Source organism: Zalophus californianus, chromosome X, assembly GCF_009762305.2.
Source record: "Zalophus californianus isolate mZalCal1 chromosome X, mZalCal1.pri.v2, whole genome shotgun sequence".
Lineage (NCBI taxonomy): Eukaryota > Metazoa > Chordata > Mammalia > Carnivora > Otariidae > Zalophus > Zalophus californianus.
Window position 1 is genome coordinate 42,110,746 of NC_045612.1, and position 16,517 is coordinate 42,127,262.

The window sequence follows — 16,517 nt, forward strand, 5'->3', positions numbered from 1 at the left end:
ATTGCATGTCTTTCACCTGAGTATGCTCTCACGAAACAGAAGAGAAACAGACTAACAAAACCAATAATACAGATAAGCCACAAAAGCTTAATTTTCATATTAACTATATTAATTGGGCACAACATGTACAACTGTGGTAATGGAAGAAAAGGGGCTCATTTTAAACCATGACAAACCTGAATTAAAGCCATTCATTCAGATGCACCCTGGAAAATCTTGCTAATATTACCTGAGTCAGAAGAGCTCTACTCTGAAAGGAATGTAGGACATTCTCAATTATTTTCTCAGCTTTGTAAGCATGGTGCCCAGAACATACACTTTATAAATGGTAATTAGTCATTTACTTACTTCCTATTTGTTTTTATTTACATGGGCAAGAAATTGTAAATGGTCTTAATGAAAACCCTTACCTCCACAAATAATTTATTCATCCTTCAGATCACAGTTCAAGGAAGTTTCTCAAAGAAGAGTTTCTCGTTCCCCAACTTAATTTAGATTCCTTTGTTACTTGCCCACATAGAAGCATGTTATTTCCCTTCTGACCAATTATCTACTCATATGTGTGATTATTTGACTGCTACCAGTCATTGCAAATGAATTTTAAGCTCTGATGGGTCAGGGACATGTCTATTCAGCTCATCCATGTATCCCCAGAATCTAGCAGAAGGAGTGGCAAATGGATTTTTTTTAAAGATTTCACTTATTTATTTGACAGAGAGAGAGAGAGCATATACACAAGCAGGGGGAGTTGCAGGCAGAGGGAAAGGGAGAAGCAGGCTCCCCGCTAAGCAGGGAGCCAGATGCTGGGCTCAATCCCAGGACCCTGGGATCATGACCTGAGCCAAAGGCAGATGCCTAACCAACTGAGTCACCCAGGGGCCCCAAATAGATGGTTCTGAATGAATAATGTTAAATGATTGAATGAGTTGAGTACTGATAAATATATCCAATAAGGAGACTGCTATACAGTTAAGAGGAAAAAAACTTGTAAGTAAAAATATATTGAAAGACAAATTTTGTATGCCAAAAATATACCAGTAGCCATTAAAGCTGTGGAGTAATATTTAATAAAATGTCAACTGGAGTTGCAGACAGTAGAAGATATACTTAACTGGATATGTGGAAGAAAATAGAATTAAAGATTCAAGGTTCTCAAGGTGTGGTACCCAGACCAGTTACATCAATATCACCTGTGAACTTGTTAAGTTCAAATTCATGGACCCACCACCCCACTCCAACTGAATCAGTAACTTTATGGGTGGAGCTCAGCCATCTGTGTTTTATCAGGCTTTCCAGGAGATTCTCATGCATGCTAAAGTTTGAGAACCACAATTTCAATTCAGTCCCTCGTTGAAAACCTTTCTATAATGTCCACTGTTCTTCCTAAAGTCCATTATATGAAGTGTAACAATCTTTCCTTGACAACTGAAGATTCTGAAAAGTCTTAGTTATTATTTTGAAAACAACAATGTTATTCTTGACTTGAACTGGAAATGGAAATGTAGCCAGCAAGTGTACACTGACCTCACTTATGTTCTAAATATCCCTTTTTAAATAAACATATCTTTGACCAAAGCTCATTTTTTTTTGTCATTTGACTATTTCTGCTATAGTGGGAAGCAGCAACAATTCTGGCAACTGTAGTGTAGGTTTTAGATGCCCTCTAAAATTTACATTTCATTGATCAGTAATTTGTGATAGTATAGGCATTAGGCATAAATAGGGTAAGAAAAGGATAAGTCAACTAATCATTTAGAAAAGAACTCCTGGTAGTTACATAAGTGCATATACTTAGAGAAACTTAAATTCACCCATATGTTCATACCAAATGCTAATTAGAATTGATACTTATCCAGTCATCATTTGCAAGTTTATCAGGTAGTCTCCTTAGCCATACCTCTAATTTATCAGCAAATGTGCATAAAAAGTTAAAAGCAGCAAAACTATATTTGACAAGAAATATGTTAGATATTCCCAGTATTCATTTGAGTCTCCCCTATTTATCCTGAATCCTCTCTCCGGGAACTTAAGTTTCCTGAAATTATTCCATATTTATCATTCCCATCTCCAGGAATCAGAATACATTTTGTCATACTACTTTGAGCAGTTGAGTTCTTAAAATTTTCCTGTAGGTGCACAAAAGTGACATTTCAGCTTTTGAAAATGTATTTCCTCAAGTGAGACTTAGTCTTAGGAAATAAGATGAAGGTAATTAAATACATACCCAAAGTTGGTGCCTCTGGCCAGGGGGGCTCAACTTGAAAAAAGCACCATAGAAGGACACAATGTTTTTGTGGAAAGAGTACTTCTTCAAAAGGTTGAGTTCGGTCCTGAGATCCTCTTCTTCATCCTGCAGAATAAGAATACACAATAGACAATAAAGCTCTTAAGCTATGCCAGTTAATAACTATGGAATCCTAAACTATGGCAGAACAAAGGAAATCCTATGGCTACCCATTATGTCACAGAGTAATTTATAATAAAATCTCAACTAGAAAGGTCAGAGAATGGAGACCTCTGGTTAACTGGGAATTTGGGAAAAAATAAAGCTTAATTGAAGATCCTTTAAATTCAGTGGTTCTCAAAGTGTGATCCCTGTACCAGCAGCAATGGCCACTGTATAAAGTTTTCACTGAAGAGAGTCATTACATTTTTGTTTATTTTGTAACAGTTTTATTGAGATATAATTTACATACCATATAATTCATCCATTTAATGTATAAAATTCAATGGTTTTTAGTATATTTACAGAATTATGCAACCATCACCACAATCCATTTTAAAACATTTTTATCACCCCAAAAGGAAACTTCATACTCTTTAGTTATCACTCCCAAATTCTGCTACACACACATCGCAGCTTTAATGAACCACTAATATATTTTCTATTTCTTTAGCTATATCTATCTTGGACATCTTATATAAATGAAAATCACATAGTATGTGGACTTTTGTGACTTTTTTTTCAAGATTCATCCATATTATAGAACATATCATTATTTGATTTACTCTCGCTCATCAATTGATAGACATTTGGGTTATTTCCACCTTTTGGCTATTATGAAAAATGCTGCTGTGGGCATTCATATCAAGTTTTTGTGTGAATATATGTTTTTATTTCTTTTTGGTATATACTTAGTAGTGAAATTGTTAGGTCAAAAGGTAACTCCGTATTTAATATTTTGATGAAATGCCAAATTGTTTTCCAAGTGCTGCACCTATTTATAATCCCAACAGCAATGATGATTCCAATTTCTCCATACCCTCACCAACACTTATTATTTTCTGTTTTATTATTATAGCCATCTTAGTGGGTTTCAAGTGGTATCGCACTGTGGTTTTCCCTTGCAATTCACTGATAACTGATCATATTAATGATCTGTTCATGTATTCATTCGCCATTTGTATATGATCTTCAGAGGAATGTCTAGTTGAAAATCTTTGCCCCTGTTTTCTAACTGGGTTATCTGTCTTTTTATTATTGAATTGTAAGATTTATTTATATCTTCTAGATCCAAGTACTTTATAAGGTGTATGATTTGCAAACATTTTCTCCCATTCTGTGGGTTGTTTTTCACTATCATGATAGTGTCCTTTGAGAAACAAAATTTTTAATTTTGATAAAGTCTGATTTTTTGATTTCTTGTCTTATTGTTTGTACTTTTAGTGTCGTATCTAAGGGATCCATTGCCAAATCTAAGGTCATGAAGATTTATCCAAATGTTTCCTTCTAAGCATTTTATAGTTTTAGTTCTCACATTTAGGCCTTTGATCATTTTGAGTTAATTTTCATATAAACTAGGGGTGTAAGTTAATTCTTTTACATGTGGATATCTAGTTGTCTCAGCATTATTTGTTGAAAAGACTATTTTTCTCCATGAATTATCTTTGCACCCGTGTCAAAAATCCATTGACCATAGATATATGGAAATAGTCCTATTCCACTAATCTGTATGTCTATCCTTATGCCTGTACCACACTGACTTGGTTTATGACTCATTGCATTTTAAGGTACAGGTTTTATCTGTGCTAATCCTTTATAAAGATATGCTTAAAGTCATTTATTTTCTTAAACACAACAGTGATATATATGGATAAAATGTATTTATATATATGAAGTAAAATATGTAAATGCTATACATTCACTGAATATTTCCTTCTACTAGTGGTAACAGCTGAGTGTATATTCCTCCAGTCATGTTTATTCCTTCAGAATATATATATCTCACTACTCTGCAACTTGCATGTCTTATTCTATACCTAAAGTGCATGTTTCTACATCAATAAACATAAATGTACTTCCTTTTTATGGATGCATAGAATTTCACAGATTAAAGATATGGGTCTACCACTCAGGGAACAGATCAGGGCTAAAGGTACTGTTTTTGAGGATTATATCTATAGTGATAATTGAAGCTATCCTTTCATATGGGATCTCCAAGGTAGAATACATAATTTCAAGAGATATCTTTAGTAGAAGACAGTATGTTATCATAAAAGAACATCTAGGGGCACCTGGGTGGCTCAGTCAGTTAAGCATCGACTCTTGATTTGGGCTCAGGTCATGATCTCAGGCTCCCAGTGCAGAGCTTGCTTAAGATTTTTTCCCTCCCTTTCCCTCTGCTTCCTTCCCTCCCCACTCCCTCTTTCTCTCCCTCTCTCTAAAAAAAAAAAAAAAAAAAGGAACATCTACACTGGGCAGTAGGACACCTGGGTTTTACCACTAATAGCTAAAAGTTGGAAATTCACTTAATCTTCTCAAGGTTGAATTTATCCTCAGAAATCTGATGGAAGTTGGCAGCCATTACCTCTCTCCATGGAACATTAATGGAGCCAAATGGGACAATTAATTTAAAGTTCTTTGAAGTCCTTGAAAGAAGAATGTTATAAATGTAAGGTATTATCATAGAGTATCTCTGTTACTTGAACTTCTCATTTGCTTTAGAGTGTTATCAGAACTATACACCTTTCTCCACTTTTTACCCTAATCTACAAACATCAGCAACTTTTGTTTCATCACTTTTATCACACTGGATTGAAATGGGAAGCTATTCCCCTTATACCATGAAGTATAAGTAGTTTGTTTCCATATGTTCCATAGTAGTTTCCATATGTTCCATAATCTATCTGTAACTATTCTTAACCAATCTAAAAAAAGCTCTTTTCTTCTCAATAATTTAAAAATCATCACACTTTATGTGTATACAGGTGCAATGCATTGGAGAAAAAAATCTTAAAATGTTAACTTTAAAAAAGTAACAAATTGTTAGGAATTTCCAATGAGCATATCATCGGTTTATGCATTTAGATATCATATCCTTAACTTAAAGGAACTTATATACAAGGAAATAAGATTCACATACATGAATTACAACCATTGATGAATACAGGATAGTGCATAATGAAGTTGAGGGTGATATGAAATGACTCAGGAAGTAATTACACTTTACAAATGGATTAACGACCTGGGTCCTTTGAATTCCTACTAGCTCTAAATTTCATTTGATTATAAATAATATTATAATATTATTTTAATAGTATTTATTATAAATAAACACATAAGTACATTATATCCATCAGGCCAAGTGGGTAATTTAAAAGTTCATCTATAAAAGTTCAATTTATATAACCTTTTCAAGAGTACTCTTTATTGTACAAAAAGTAAATATATAGTAGTACGTAAAGAAAAGATTATTTGACCAAAAAGTGTAATTTTAATTTTTTAAAATTTGAGTATATTTGACATACAATGTTACATTAGTTTCAGGTGTATGACATAGTGATTCAACTTCTCTATATGTTATGCTATGCTCACCGCAAGTGTAGGTACCATCTGTCACCACACAACACTATTATAATACCATTGACTGTATTCCCTATCCTCACCTTTCATTCCTGTGACTTCTTCATTCCATAACTGAAAGCCTGTATCTCCCACTCCCTTTCACCTATTTTACCCATCCCCTCACTTTCTTCCCTGTGGAAAGCATCACTTTGTTCTCTGTATTTATAGGTCTGATTCTGCTGTTTGTTTATTCATTTGCTTTTTTAGATTCCACATGAGTGAAATTATATGTTATTCGTCTTTCTTAGTCTGACTTATTTTACCTAGTAGAATGGCTAAAATTAAAAAGACAAGAAATATTAAGTGTTGGAAAAGATATGGAGAAAAAGGAACCCTCATGCACTGTTGGCAAGAATGTAAATTGGTATAGCCACTTTGGAAAAAAGTATGGAGGTTCCTCAAAAAACTAAAAATAGAAAAGAAGACCTTTTAATTAAAAATAGGTGGCTTCTGAAATCCAGTGAAAAGGATACCTTTGACTTCTCTGGGGCAATGAATAAAAAAAGGGTCAACCTCTATCTTTAGTTCTCCCCAGAATCTCCTTCAATTACCTTGACTTGATGACCTGGGGGTAGGGGAAAATACATCCTTTAGCTGACATTAATAGGTAGCTGAATATATCTAGTCAGTTATTATTTTCCTTTTTAGCTTATTCTTTGAGACCCAGTAGAAAAAAATGGACATTTTTTTATATTTAGCTATAGTGTGGTTGGCCTTTAAAAATAGATATGAAATAAATATAAGGCAATGTACTAGGTCCTGAAATGTCCCCAAGTGTTCATAATATATCTTGGAAAAAGCCTGAAATCGCACAGAAATGACTAGCAGCTGCAGAACATTCTTTAACATTTCCCTGGGATTTTCCAGTGGATTTACCCATAAATATTCAACAACTAGAAAATATATCTAGACACCTATTTGTCTTTGGGGGGAAGGTGAGGGGCCTGGTTTCTCTAGCTGGAAACCCAATGACAGGTTCTCTCTTTGTATTTATTGTGTAATAAATGCATAAATAAACAAAACAATCAACTTGTTGCATGAGAATTATATAGGAGTTCAAGTTCCAGTCTCATCCCAGCCTCCCAAGGAAGCTCAGTTAATAAGCTCCCTTTGAATTCCCTTAACCTGTTTTCCACAAAGCTAAAAGTTGATCCTTGTGACTTTCATTCTTGCCATGTAGGACCACTGAACTTTCTGCTTTCCCTCCTATGTGGTTGTCCTTTGAAATGGTAACATCATCTGCCATCATATAGAAAAAAACCACAGGAATTAGCAATTCTGTATGTACATGGGCACTTTCAGGTCCTAGCAAGACACCATAGTTGTGTTGAAAGGAATATGAATTCATAAAGAGTGTGATAAATAGGCATGAGATGATGGTATGGAGGTAAGAACACAAAGAACATGTAAAAGAAGCAGGGGCCAGACTAAGTCCTTTAATTTGTTTGGTAGTTTGATTATCAAAAAGCTTTTTTAATTATATAATGTTAATCACCATACATTACATCATTAGTTTTTGATGTAGTGTTCCATGATTCATTGTTATACGCAAACAATGAATCATGGGACACTACAATCAAAGAGCTTTTTTTTTTCTTTCTGGGTTAGAAAGTTCAGGTCCCCAAGCAAGAATAGAATGGCTGGGCTCCAGGAAGCTATGCAGTTGCATTTGACTGTATTTTTAACTCTGTTTATAAGTAGGCCAAATCTTCTGGTGCCATTTTACTTATGAGGAATATGAGGCCTAAAGAGGTAAGACCAGCTTTCCAAGTATTTCTTAGCTACTAGTGGTAGACTTGAGATTTAAACTCATGTGTCTGGACTTTCACATTATTGCTATTTCCATAAACCCCTGACTCAAAGAGATGTGTGTGCAAGTCACAAACTTCTTATCCCAAAGGATTCAGGATGATTTAGAGATACTAACTGGTTGATCAGCTAGCAGTTATTTTTACTAAAATATATAATCAGAGTTCAAAGTTTCCAACTAGAAAAACTTTTAAGAGTGAGTTTCCCACATAAATGTAAACTCCCCCAAAACCAATAAACCAAGATCAGATATGTTTGGAAAGCATTAGTGTGTTTGCCATTCTCAATTAACAGGAAGTTGAGCTTGTGAGAAACACATAAGTACATTATATCCATCAGGCCAAGTGGGTAATTTAAAACTCTCAGACATATCCCAGTAATATGATGCTATAGCATTTCCTGGCTGAGGGCCAGTTGATCCCAGAGTAGCCTGAATATCCTAATTTTTGTCAAAAAGAGGCAGCTCAAGGATACCACAACTTCCTTCATAATTTTCACCCAATTCTAGAACCAAAATATTTTTCCCTGTGGAAAGAATACCAAAGACATTTGGGGAAGAAAGGGATTTATTAACAGAAATGTTTGATGAAACCAAAATTAGTCAAACGATTATATTTTTCATGCCTTACTCTTTGCAGCTTCTTGATCTACCAAAGCATGTTATTAATCAGTACTATCTGTTTCATTTGGATATGCTTTGTCTCCTGAGATACATTGTAAACAAAACAGGAGCCTGGTGCTTACTAGATGAATCATGAAGCTGTTTATCGATACCTTTCTAATATAAATACAAAGTTTTTCTGAATGTGATTGTGTTAATGGAAAAAGTTATTTTAAGTCCTGAGATTATATTCATTAAGGCACAAAAGGCTGAAAATATTTGAATACCAGATAGCTAAGGAGGAAAGTAAGAAAAAAAGATATCAGTGAATTATACTGATAAGAGCAGGAATTCTGCTTTTAGGCCCACAGAATATTTTGATAGATCACTAACATCTACCAAAAAAGAATTTTCTTTGATCTTATTCTAGAGCCAGAAAATTATTAGAGTCATAGAGACTGTTTTGTAAGACAGTTAAAAACCTTCAAGTAGAAAGCATCTTCACACTCCTTTATCTATTCAAGTACTGTGCCAGATGTCTGAAGACTTTTAGGTTGGATGGCCTGTGGTTTTCTGTCTGCTATTTTTCTTAAAAAAAAAAAAGAGTAGTCCTCATTTAGCATCTACAATAGCAATGTTTCTTAGAATTATAATGGAGGAATAGCCAGTCAGTCTGGAATACCCTGTAAAAAGTGTAAAAAAGATCTTGCCAAGGCCAATTTAAGGCAAAATTTTCTCATGGTTTCATTATCTCTTTTATTGCTACTCAGCTAAAGGGCTCTATGCTCTGTGGATATAATCAATCCTTCACCTGCTGTCAACTCTTACCTGTTCAGGGAACCATTTCTTCTAGCTCCTGCTTTCTGACAGATGTTAGTGTTCAAATATGATTGAATCTATGTGAATGTGTTAAAAGATAGTATGTTACCACTTCCAGGCAAGAATATTTTAGTGGTGGCCTTCTAGAGATAACGATACAAAGGGTTGGTTTAAAGTTGAAAATTAAAAGAAGAAAACTTGAGAGCTAACAGGGACTTTCAGTACTCACACTGTATCTCCATCCGACAGACTTTTGATATTTATTCACTCTCACTCTCCTTCCTATTTCAGGTAAAGGGGTCTGCAAAACCAAGAACAAAATGTTATTAGACCCACTGGTACACTCTGAAAATGATTTATTTTTAAGTATTTTGTGTTCTTTTGGCACTCAATGGAAGAGTAACATAATATTCTTTCTCTCAATTTTCACTAATAATTTTACTTAAAAAATCAGATTCGTATATATAAAGAAACTTGGCACTAAATTCATAGTAACAGATTTAACTGCCATATTAATGGGAAAATTACAATTTGATGTTTGTAAAGTGCTATTTCTCCTTACAAAACAAAGTAATTGAAACTATGGTCTAAACATGCTTTTTAAATGTTTCAAAAGTTAAAATATGTAAAATGTAGATTAAAGTTAGGTCAAAGTTCTTTCAAGTCAAAACAAAGAAATAAGTATTTTAGAAAGTCACACTCAAAAAGTACTAGGCTGATTATTTGGAAGCCATGGTTTGTAGGGCAAAATAAATCCACAAAACTTCAAAATCCCTTGAAATTCACATTGTTTTACAACAGTTTTTTCAACATTTGACATTTACTGGCAAAATAAAAAACATAAAACTCCTTAAATAGTTTCAGCAATTCACTCATTGCACAAAATGGAAAAGAACAGTTTATGGCACTGACAACAGTTCAGTGAATATGTATAGTTTTTCAATCATAACATTTGAGAATTTCTCTTTAGGGTATAGTGAAGTGAAAATTTTTGACATTTGCTTTGTTCATACTAATATTATCTTGAGAAAGTGAGGCACTCATGCCAAAGAAAGAAGACAGAAATCAGTGCTTAGCAAATTCTATGACAATATGTTATGAACCATGACACAACTTTATGAATGTTAGCAGGAACAGTGCCAATTAAACTGTCTCTCTTGCTCATCTGTCAGAAAAAGCCTGAAAAATGTGCATCTCTGACAAATTCTTTCCTTCTACCTGTCATTGAGAATCTAAAGGCCTCAATTCTCAAAAGGAAATGTTGGGACAGGGAAAAGTATATGATGGAACACTGAAGGATGAACATGGTATTAGAGGAAATCTCCTCTTTACTATCCCTAGAGATAATCAACTAGAAATAGGCAGGAATATAGATATATTCTTCACACTTGTAGAATGCCAAAGTATGTGGATCTTTCACTGTGAAACATTTCTTATGTATAAATATACTAAATCAATAATAAAGATACTATACTAATGGATAGAAATAATATTAAGTGATAAATATAAAAAATCCAGATTAACAACACATAATTATGTATAATAATTATTAAAAAACAAATATTTTCTGAGCTGTTTATCCCAAGACCATAGTCCATTAAGTGAACAGAATATGGACAAGATATATTACCTTACGAGCATTCATCACTTTAACAGCTGTAAATGCGCCAGTTTTTTCATGGAGTCCCTGAAACACAGAATAGTAATAAACATTAAATACTATTCATATAATCAAGAAACAAGCATTCATGGCTGAATGGATAAAGAAAATGGGTGTAGGGGGGCAGAGCAAGATGGCGGAGGAGTAGGAGACCCGGATTTCGTCTGGTCTCAGGAATTCAGCTGGATAGGGATCAAACCATTCTGAACACCTACGAACTCAACAGGAGATAGAAGAAAAGAATAGCAACAACTCTCTGAACAGAAAAGAGACCACTTTCTGGAAGGTAGGATGTGCGGAGAAGTGAATCCGAGGCGATATTCGGGAGGATAGACGGCAGGGGAGGGGGCCTCCGTTGGCGGCTTCTGGCAAGTGATAGAGCCGCGGAGCACAAAATAGGAAATTTTAGAAGTCGGCTCTGCTGAGGGACGTCAGTCCGTTGGCTAAGTGGGGGGTGGAACACTCCCCAGACAGTGTGGTCTCAGGAGCCTCGGGGTCACAGAAAGACCGGGGGTGCCTGAGTGCAGCAGAGCTCCCAGATATCAGAGTGGGGAAGCCGGCTGCAGAGACGGAGCTGAGGAGTGGGCTCTCAGCTCCGGGTTGCCATAAACCGTGATCCGGGGCACAGTCGGGCCACTGTTCCTCCAATAGGGACCCAACAAGCGGCAGATCCGGGGAGACTCCCCTTCCTCCCCTGGGAGGAGCAATGCGGGAGCACACCGCAGGGATCTCCTGAGTTTGGAGACCCCACACCAAGTCGGGTGCCAGAGATATAAACGTACGATCACAGGCTGGTGAGCTCGGAGTGCGGCTGGAGACCGGGAAGATGGGAGTGATTGACTGCTTTTCTCTGGGGGCGCACTGAGGAGTAGGGCCCCGAGTTCTCGGCTCCTCCAGGGCGGAGATTGGGAGGCCGACATTTTCACTCTTGTCCTCCAAAGCTGTACCGAAAGCTAGCAGGGAACAAAAGCTCCCGAGAGCAAAACCTAGCCGATTACTTTAGCCCAGACCGACAAGGGCGGGGCAATTCTGCCTCCGGCAAAGACATTTGGGAACCACGGCAACAGGCCCCTCCCCCAGAAGATCAGCAAGAACAGCCAGCCAAGACCAAGTTTACCGATCAATGAGAATGGCAGAATTCCAGAGCTAGGGGAATACTGCAGATAGAATTCATGGCTTTTTTTCCCATGATTCTTTAGTCTTTCAAAGTTAATTTTTTTAACTGTCTTTTTTTTGAATTTTTTTTTCCCTTTTTCAACCAACAACTTATCAATCCTTTTTTTTAAAAAAACATTTTTATTTTTCATTTTTGGAGTCATATTCTATCCCTTCATAGTAGTTACCCTTATTTTTGGCATATATATATAAGTTGTTCTCTCTTTAAAATTTTGAGATACAGTTTCTTCTAACATATCAAAATATACCCTAAATCTCTAGTGTATGGCTTTGTTTCTAGTCTCCTGCTTGATCACATTCTCTCCTTTTTTTTCCTTTATTTTTTTAAATCGTCTTCTTTTTTCAAACAACTTATCAATTCTTTTATAAAATTTTTATACTTTTCATTTTTACAGTCATATTCCATCCCTTCATCGTATCAACCCTTATTTTTGTACATATATAAGTTTTTCTTCCTTTAAAATTTTGGGAGGCACTTTCTTCTAACAGACCAAAATACACCAAAAACTAGTGTGCGGCACTGATCTATGCACCAGCCTGATCATATTTGATCATATTCTGTTTTTGTGTTTTATTTTGTTCTGTTTTTGTTTGTTTTTATCTTTTTTTCCATTTTCTTTTTTCTTTCTTTCCCTTTCTTTTTCCCCAGTTAAAGGTCTTTTCTGATTTCTTTACAGTATATTTTCTGGGGACGTTTTACCCTGTTAGCAATATGTTCTCCCATTCATCTATTCCCCTCTGGACAAAATGACAAGATGGGAAAAAAATCACCTCAACAAAAAGAACAAGAGGCAGTACAGAATGCCAGGGACCGACTCAATACAGACATTAGTATGATGTCAGACCTAGAGTTCAGAATGATGATTTTAAAGATACTAGCTGGGCTTGAATAAAGCATGGCAGTTATTAGAGAAACCCCTTTTGGAGAAATAAAAGAACTAAAATCTAATCAAGTTGAAGTCAAAAGGGCTATTAATGAGGTGCAATCAAAAATGGGGGCACTAACTGCTAGGATAAATGAGGCAAAAGAGGGGGCGCCTGGGTGGCTCGTCATTAAGCATCTGCCTTCGGCTCAGGTCATGATCCCAGGGTCCTGGGATCGAGTCCCACATCGGGCTCCCTTCTCAGGGGGAGGCCTGCTTCTCCCTCTCCCACTCCCGCTGCATATGTTCCTGCTCTCACTATCTGTCTCTGTCAAATAAATAAATAAAATCTTAAAAAAAATGAGGCAGAAGAGAGAATCGGCAATATAGAAGACCAAATGATGGAAAATAAAGAAGCTGAGAAAAAGAGAGATAAACAACTACTGGATCACGAAGGCAGAATTCGAGAGATAAGTGATACCATAAGATGAAACAACATTAGAATAATTCGGACCCCAGAAGAAGAAGAAAGAGAGAGAGGGGCAGAAGGTATATTGGAGAAAATTATAGCAGAGAACTTCCCTAATGTGGGGAAGGAAACAGGTATCAAAATCCAGGAGGCACAGAGAACCCCTCACGGAATCAATAAAAATAGGTCAACAACTCGACATCTAATAGTAAAACTTACGAGTCTCAGAGACAAAGAGAAAATCCTGAAAGCAGCTCAGGAGAAAAGATCTGTAAGCTACAATGGTAGAAACATTAGATTGGAAACAGACCTATCCATAGACACGTGGAAGGTCAGAAAAGACAGGCATGATATATCAGAGCACTACATGAGAAAAATATGCAGCCAAGAATACTATATCCAGCTAGGCTGTCATTGAAAATAGAAGGAGAGATAAAAAGCTTCCAGGACAAACCAAAACTAAAGGAATTTGCAAACACAAAACCAGCCCTACAAGAAATATTGAAAGGGGTCCGCCAAGCAAAGAGAGAGCCTAAAAGCAACATAAACCAGAAAGGAACACAGACAATATACAGTAACAGTCACCTTGCAGGCAATACAATGGCACTAAATTCATATCTTTCAATAGTTACCCTGAATGTAAATGGGCTCAATGCCCCAATCAAAAGACACAGACTATCAGATTGGATTAAAAAATGAAACCCATTATATGTTGTATGCAAAAATTTATTTTAGACCCAAAGACAACTCCAGATTGAAAGTGAAGGGGTGGAAAACAATTTACCATGCTAATGGACACCAAAAGAAAGCTGGGGTGGCAATCCTTAAATAACAAATTAGATTTTAAACCAAAGACTGTAATAAGAGATGAGGAAGGACACTATATCCTACTTAAAGGGTCTATCCAACTAGAAGATCTAACAAATATAAATATCTATGCCCCTAATATGGCAGCAGCCAATTATATAAGGCAATTAACAAAAGCAAAGAAACACATTGACAATAATACAATAATAGTGGGGGACTTTAACACACCCCTCACTGAAATGGACATATCCTCTAAGCAAAAGATCAACAAGGAAATAAAGGCTTTATGACACACTGGACCAAATGGACTTCACAGATATATTCAGAACATTCCATCCCAAAGCAATGGAATACACATTCTTCTCTAGTGCCCATGGAACATTCTCCAGAATTGATCACATCCTAGGTCACAAATCAGGTCTCAAAAAGTACCAAAAGATTCAGATCATTCCCTGCATATTTGTAAACCACAATGCTTGGAAAATCACTCACAAGAGGAAAGTTGCAAAGAACTCAAATACATGGAGACTAAGGAGCATCTTACTAAAGAATGAATGGGTCAAGCAGGAAATTAAAGAAGAATTAAAAAAATTCATGGAAACCAATGAAAATGAAAACACAACTGTTCAAAATCTTTAGGATACAGCAAATGCAGTCCTGAGAGGAAAGTATATAGCAATACAAGCCTTTCTCAAAAAACAAGAAAGGTCTCAAATACACAACCTAACCCTACACCTAAAGGAGCTGGAGAAAAAACAGCAAATAAAGCCTAAACCCAACAGAAGAAGAGAAATAATAAAGATCAGAGCAGAATTCAATGAAACAGAAACCAAAAGAACAGTAGCACAGATCAATGAAACTAGGAGATGGTTCTTTGAAAGAATTAACAAGATTGATAAACCCCTGGCCAGACTTATCAAAAAGAAAAGAGAAATGACCCAAATCAACAAAATCATGAATGAAAGAGGAGAGATCACTACCAACACCAAAGAAATACAAACAATTATAAGAACATATTATGAGAAACTCTATGCCAGCAAATTAGATAATCTGACAGAAATGGATGCATTCCTAGAGATGTATCAACTACCAAAACTGAACCAGGAAGAAATAGAAATCCTGAACAGACCTATGACCACTAAGGAAATTGAAGCAGTCATCAAAAATCTCCCAACAAACAAAAGCCCAGGGCCAGATGGCTTCCCAGGGGAATTCTACCAGACATTTAAACAAGAATTACTACCTATCCCTCTGAAACTGTTCCAAAAAATAGAAATGGAAGGAAAACTTCCAAACTCATTTTATGAGGCCACCATTACCTTGATCCCCAAACCAGACAAAGACCCCATCCAAAAGGAGAACTATAGACCAATAACCTTGATGAACATGGATACAAAAATTCTCACCAAAATACTAGCCAATAGGATCCAACAGTACATTAAAAGGATTATTCACCACGACTAATTGGCATTTATCCCTGGGCTGCAAGTTTGGTTCACCATCCACAAATCAATCAACGTGATACAATACATTAACAAAAGAAAGAACAAGAATCATATGATCCTCTCAATAGATGCAGAAAAAGCATTTGACAAAGTACAGCATCCTTTCTTGATCAAAACTCTTCAGAGTATACGGATAGAGGGTACATACTGCAATATCATAAAAGCCATCTATGAAAAACCCACAGCGAATATCATTCTCAATGGGGAAAAACCGAGAGCTTTCCCCCTAAGGTCAGGACCACGGCAGGGATGTCCACTATCACCCCTGCTATTCAACATAGTATTAGAAGTCCTACTCACAGCAGTCAGACAACCAGAATAAATAAAAGGCATCCAAATCAGCAAGGAAGAAGTCAAACTCTCACTCTCGGCAGATGATATGATACTTTATGTGGAAAACCCAAAAGACTCCACCCCAAAACTGCTAGAACTCATACAGGAATTCAGTAAAGTGGCAGGATATAAAATCAATGCACAGAAATCAGTGGCATTCCTATACACCAACAAGACAGAAGAAAGAGAAATTAAGGGGTCGATCCCATTTACAATTGCACCCAAAACCATAAGATACCTAGGAATAAATTTAACCAAAGAGGCAAAGGATCTGTACTCATAAAACTATAAAATACTCATGAAAGAAATTGAGGAAGACACAAAGAAATGGAAAAACATTCCATGCTCTTGGATTGGAAGCACAAGTATTGTGAAGATGTCAATGCTACCTAGAGCAATCCACACATTCAATGCAATCCCCATCAAAATACCATCCACTTTTTTCAAAGAAATGGAACAAATAATCCTAAAATTTTTATGGAACCAGAAAAGACGCCAAATAGCCAGAAAAATGTTGAAAAAGAAAAGCAAAGCTGGTGGTATCACATTTCCGGACTTCAAGCTCTATTACAAAGCTGTCATCATCAAGACAGTATGGTAGCGGCACAAAAACAGACATATAGATCAATG

General features: G+C 36.0%; 1 protein-coding gene across 3 annotated transcripts in view; it reads right to left on the reverse strand.

Moving 5' to 3' along the window:
- The window catches only part of NRK (Nik related kinase), a 155,240-nt gene that overhangs the window by 65,290 nt on the left and 73,433 nt on the right, over positions 1-16,517 (reverse strand). For all 3 annotated transcript variants that reach the window (XM_027609680.2, XM_027609679.2, XM_027609681.2), the window contains exons 3-5: positions 10,705-10,761; positions 9,304-9,375; positions 2,225-2,350 (exon numbers count right to left, since the gene is read on the reverse strand). In XM_027609680.2, coding sequence (XP_027465481.1) covers positions 2,225-2,350; positions 9,304-9,375; positions 10,705-10,761 — 255 coding nt within the window. The remainder of the gene's footprint in view (positions 1-2,224; positions 2,351-9,303; positions 9,376-10,704; positions 10,762-16,517) is intronic.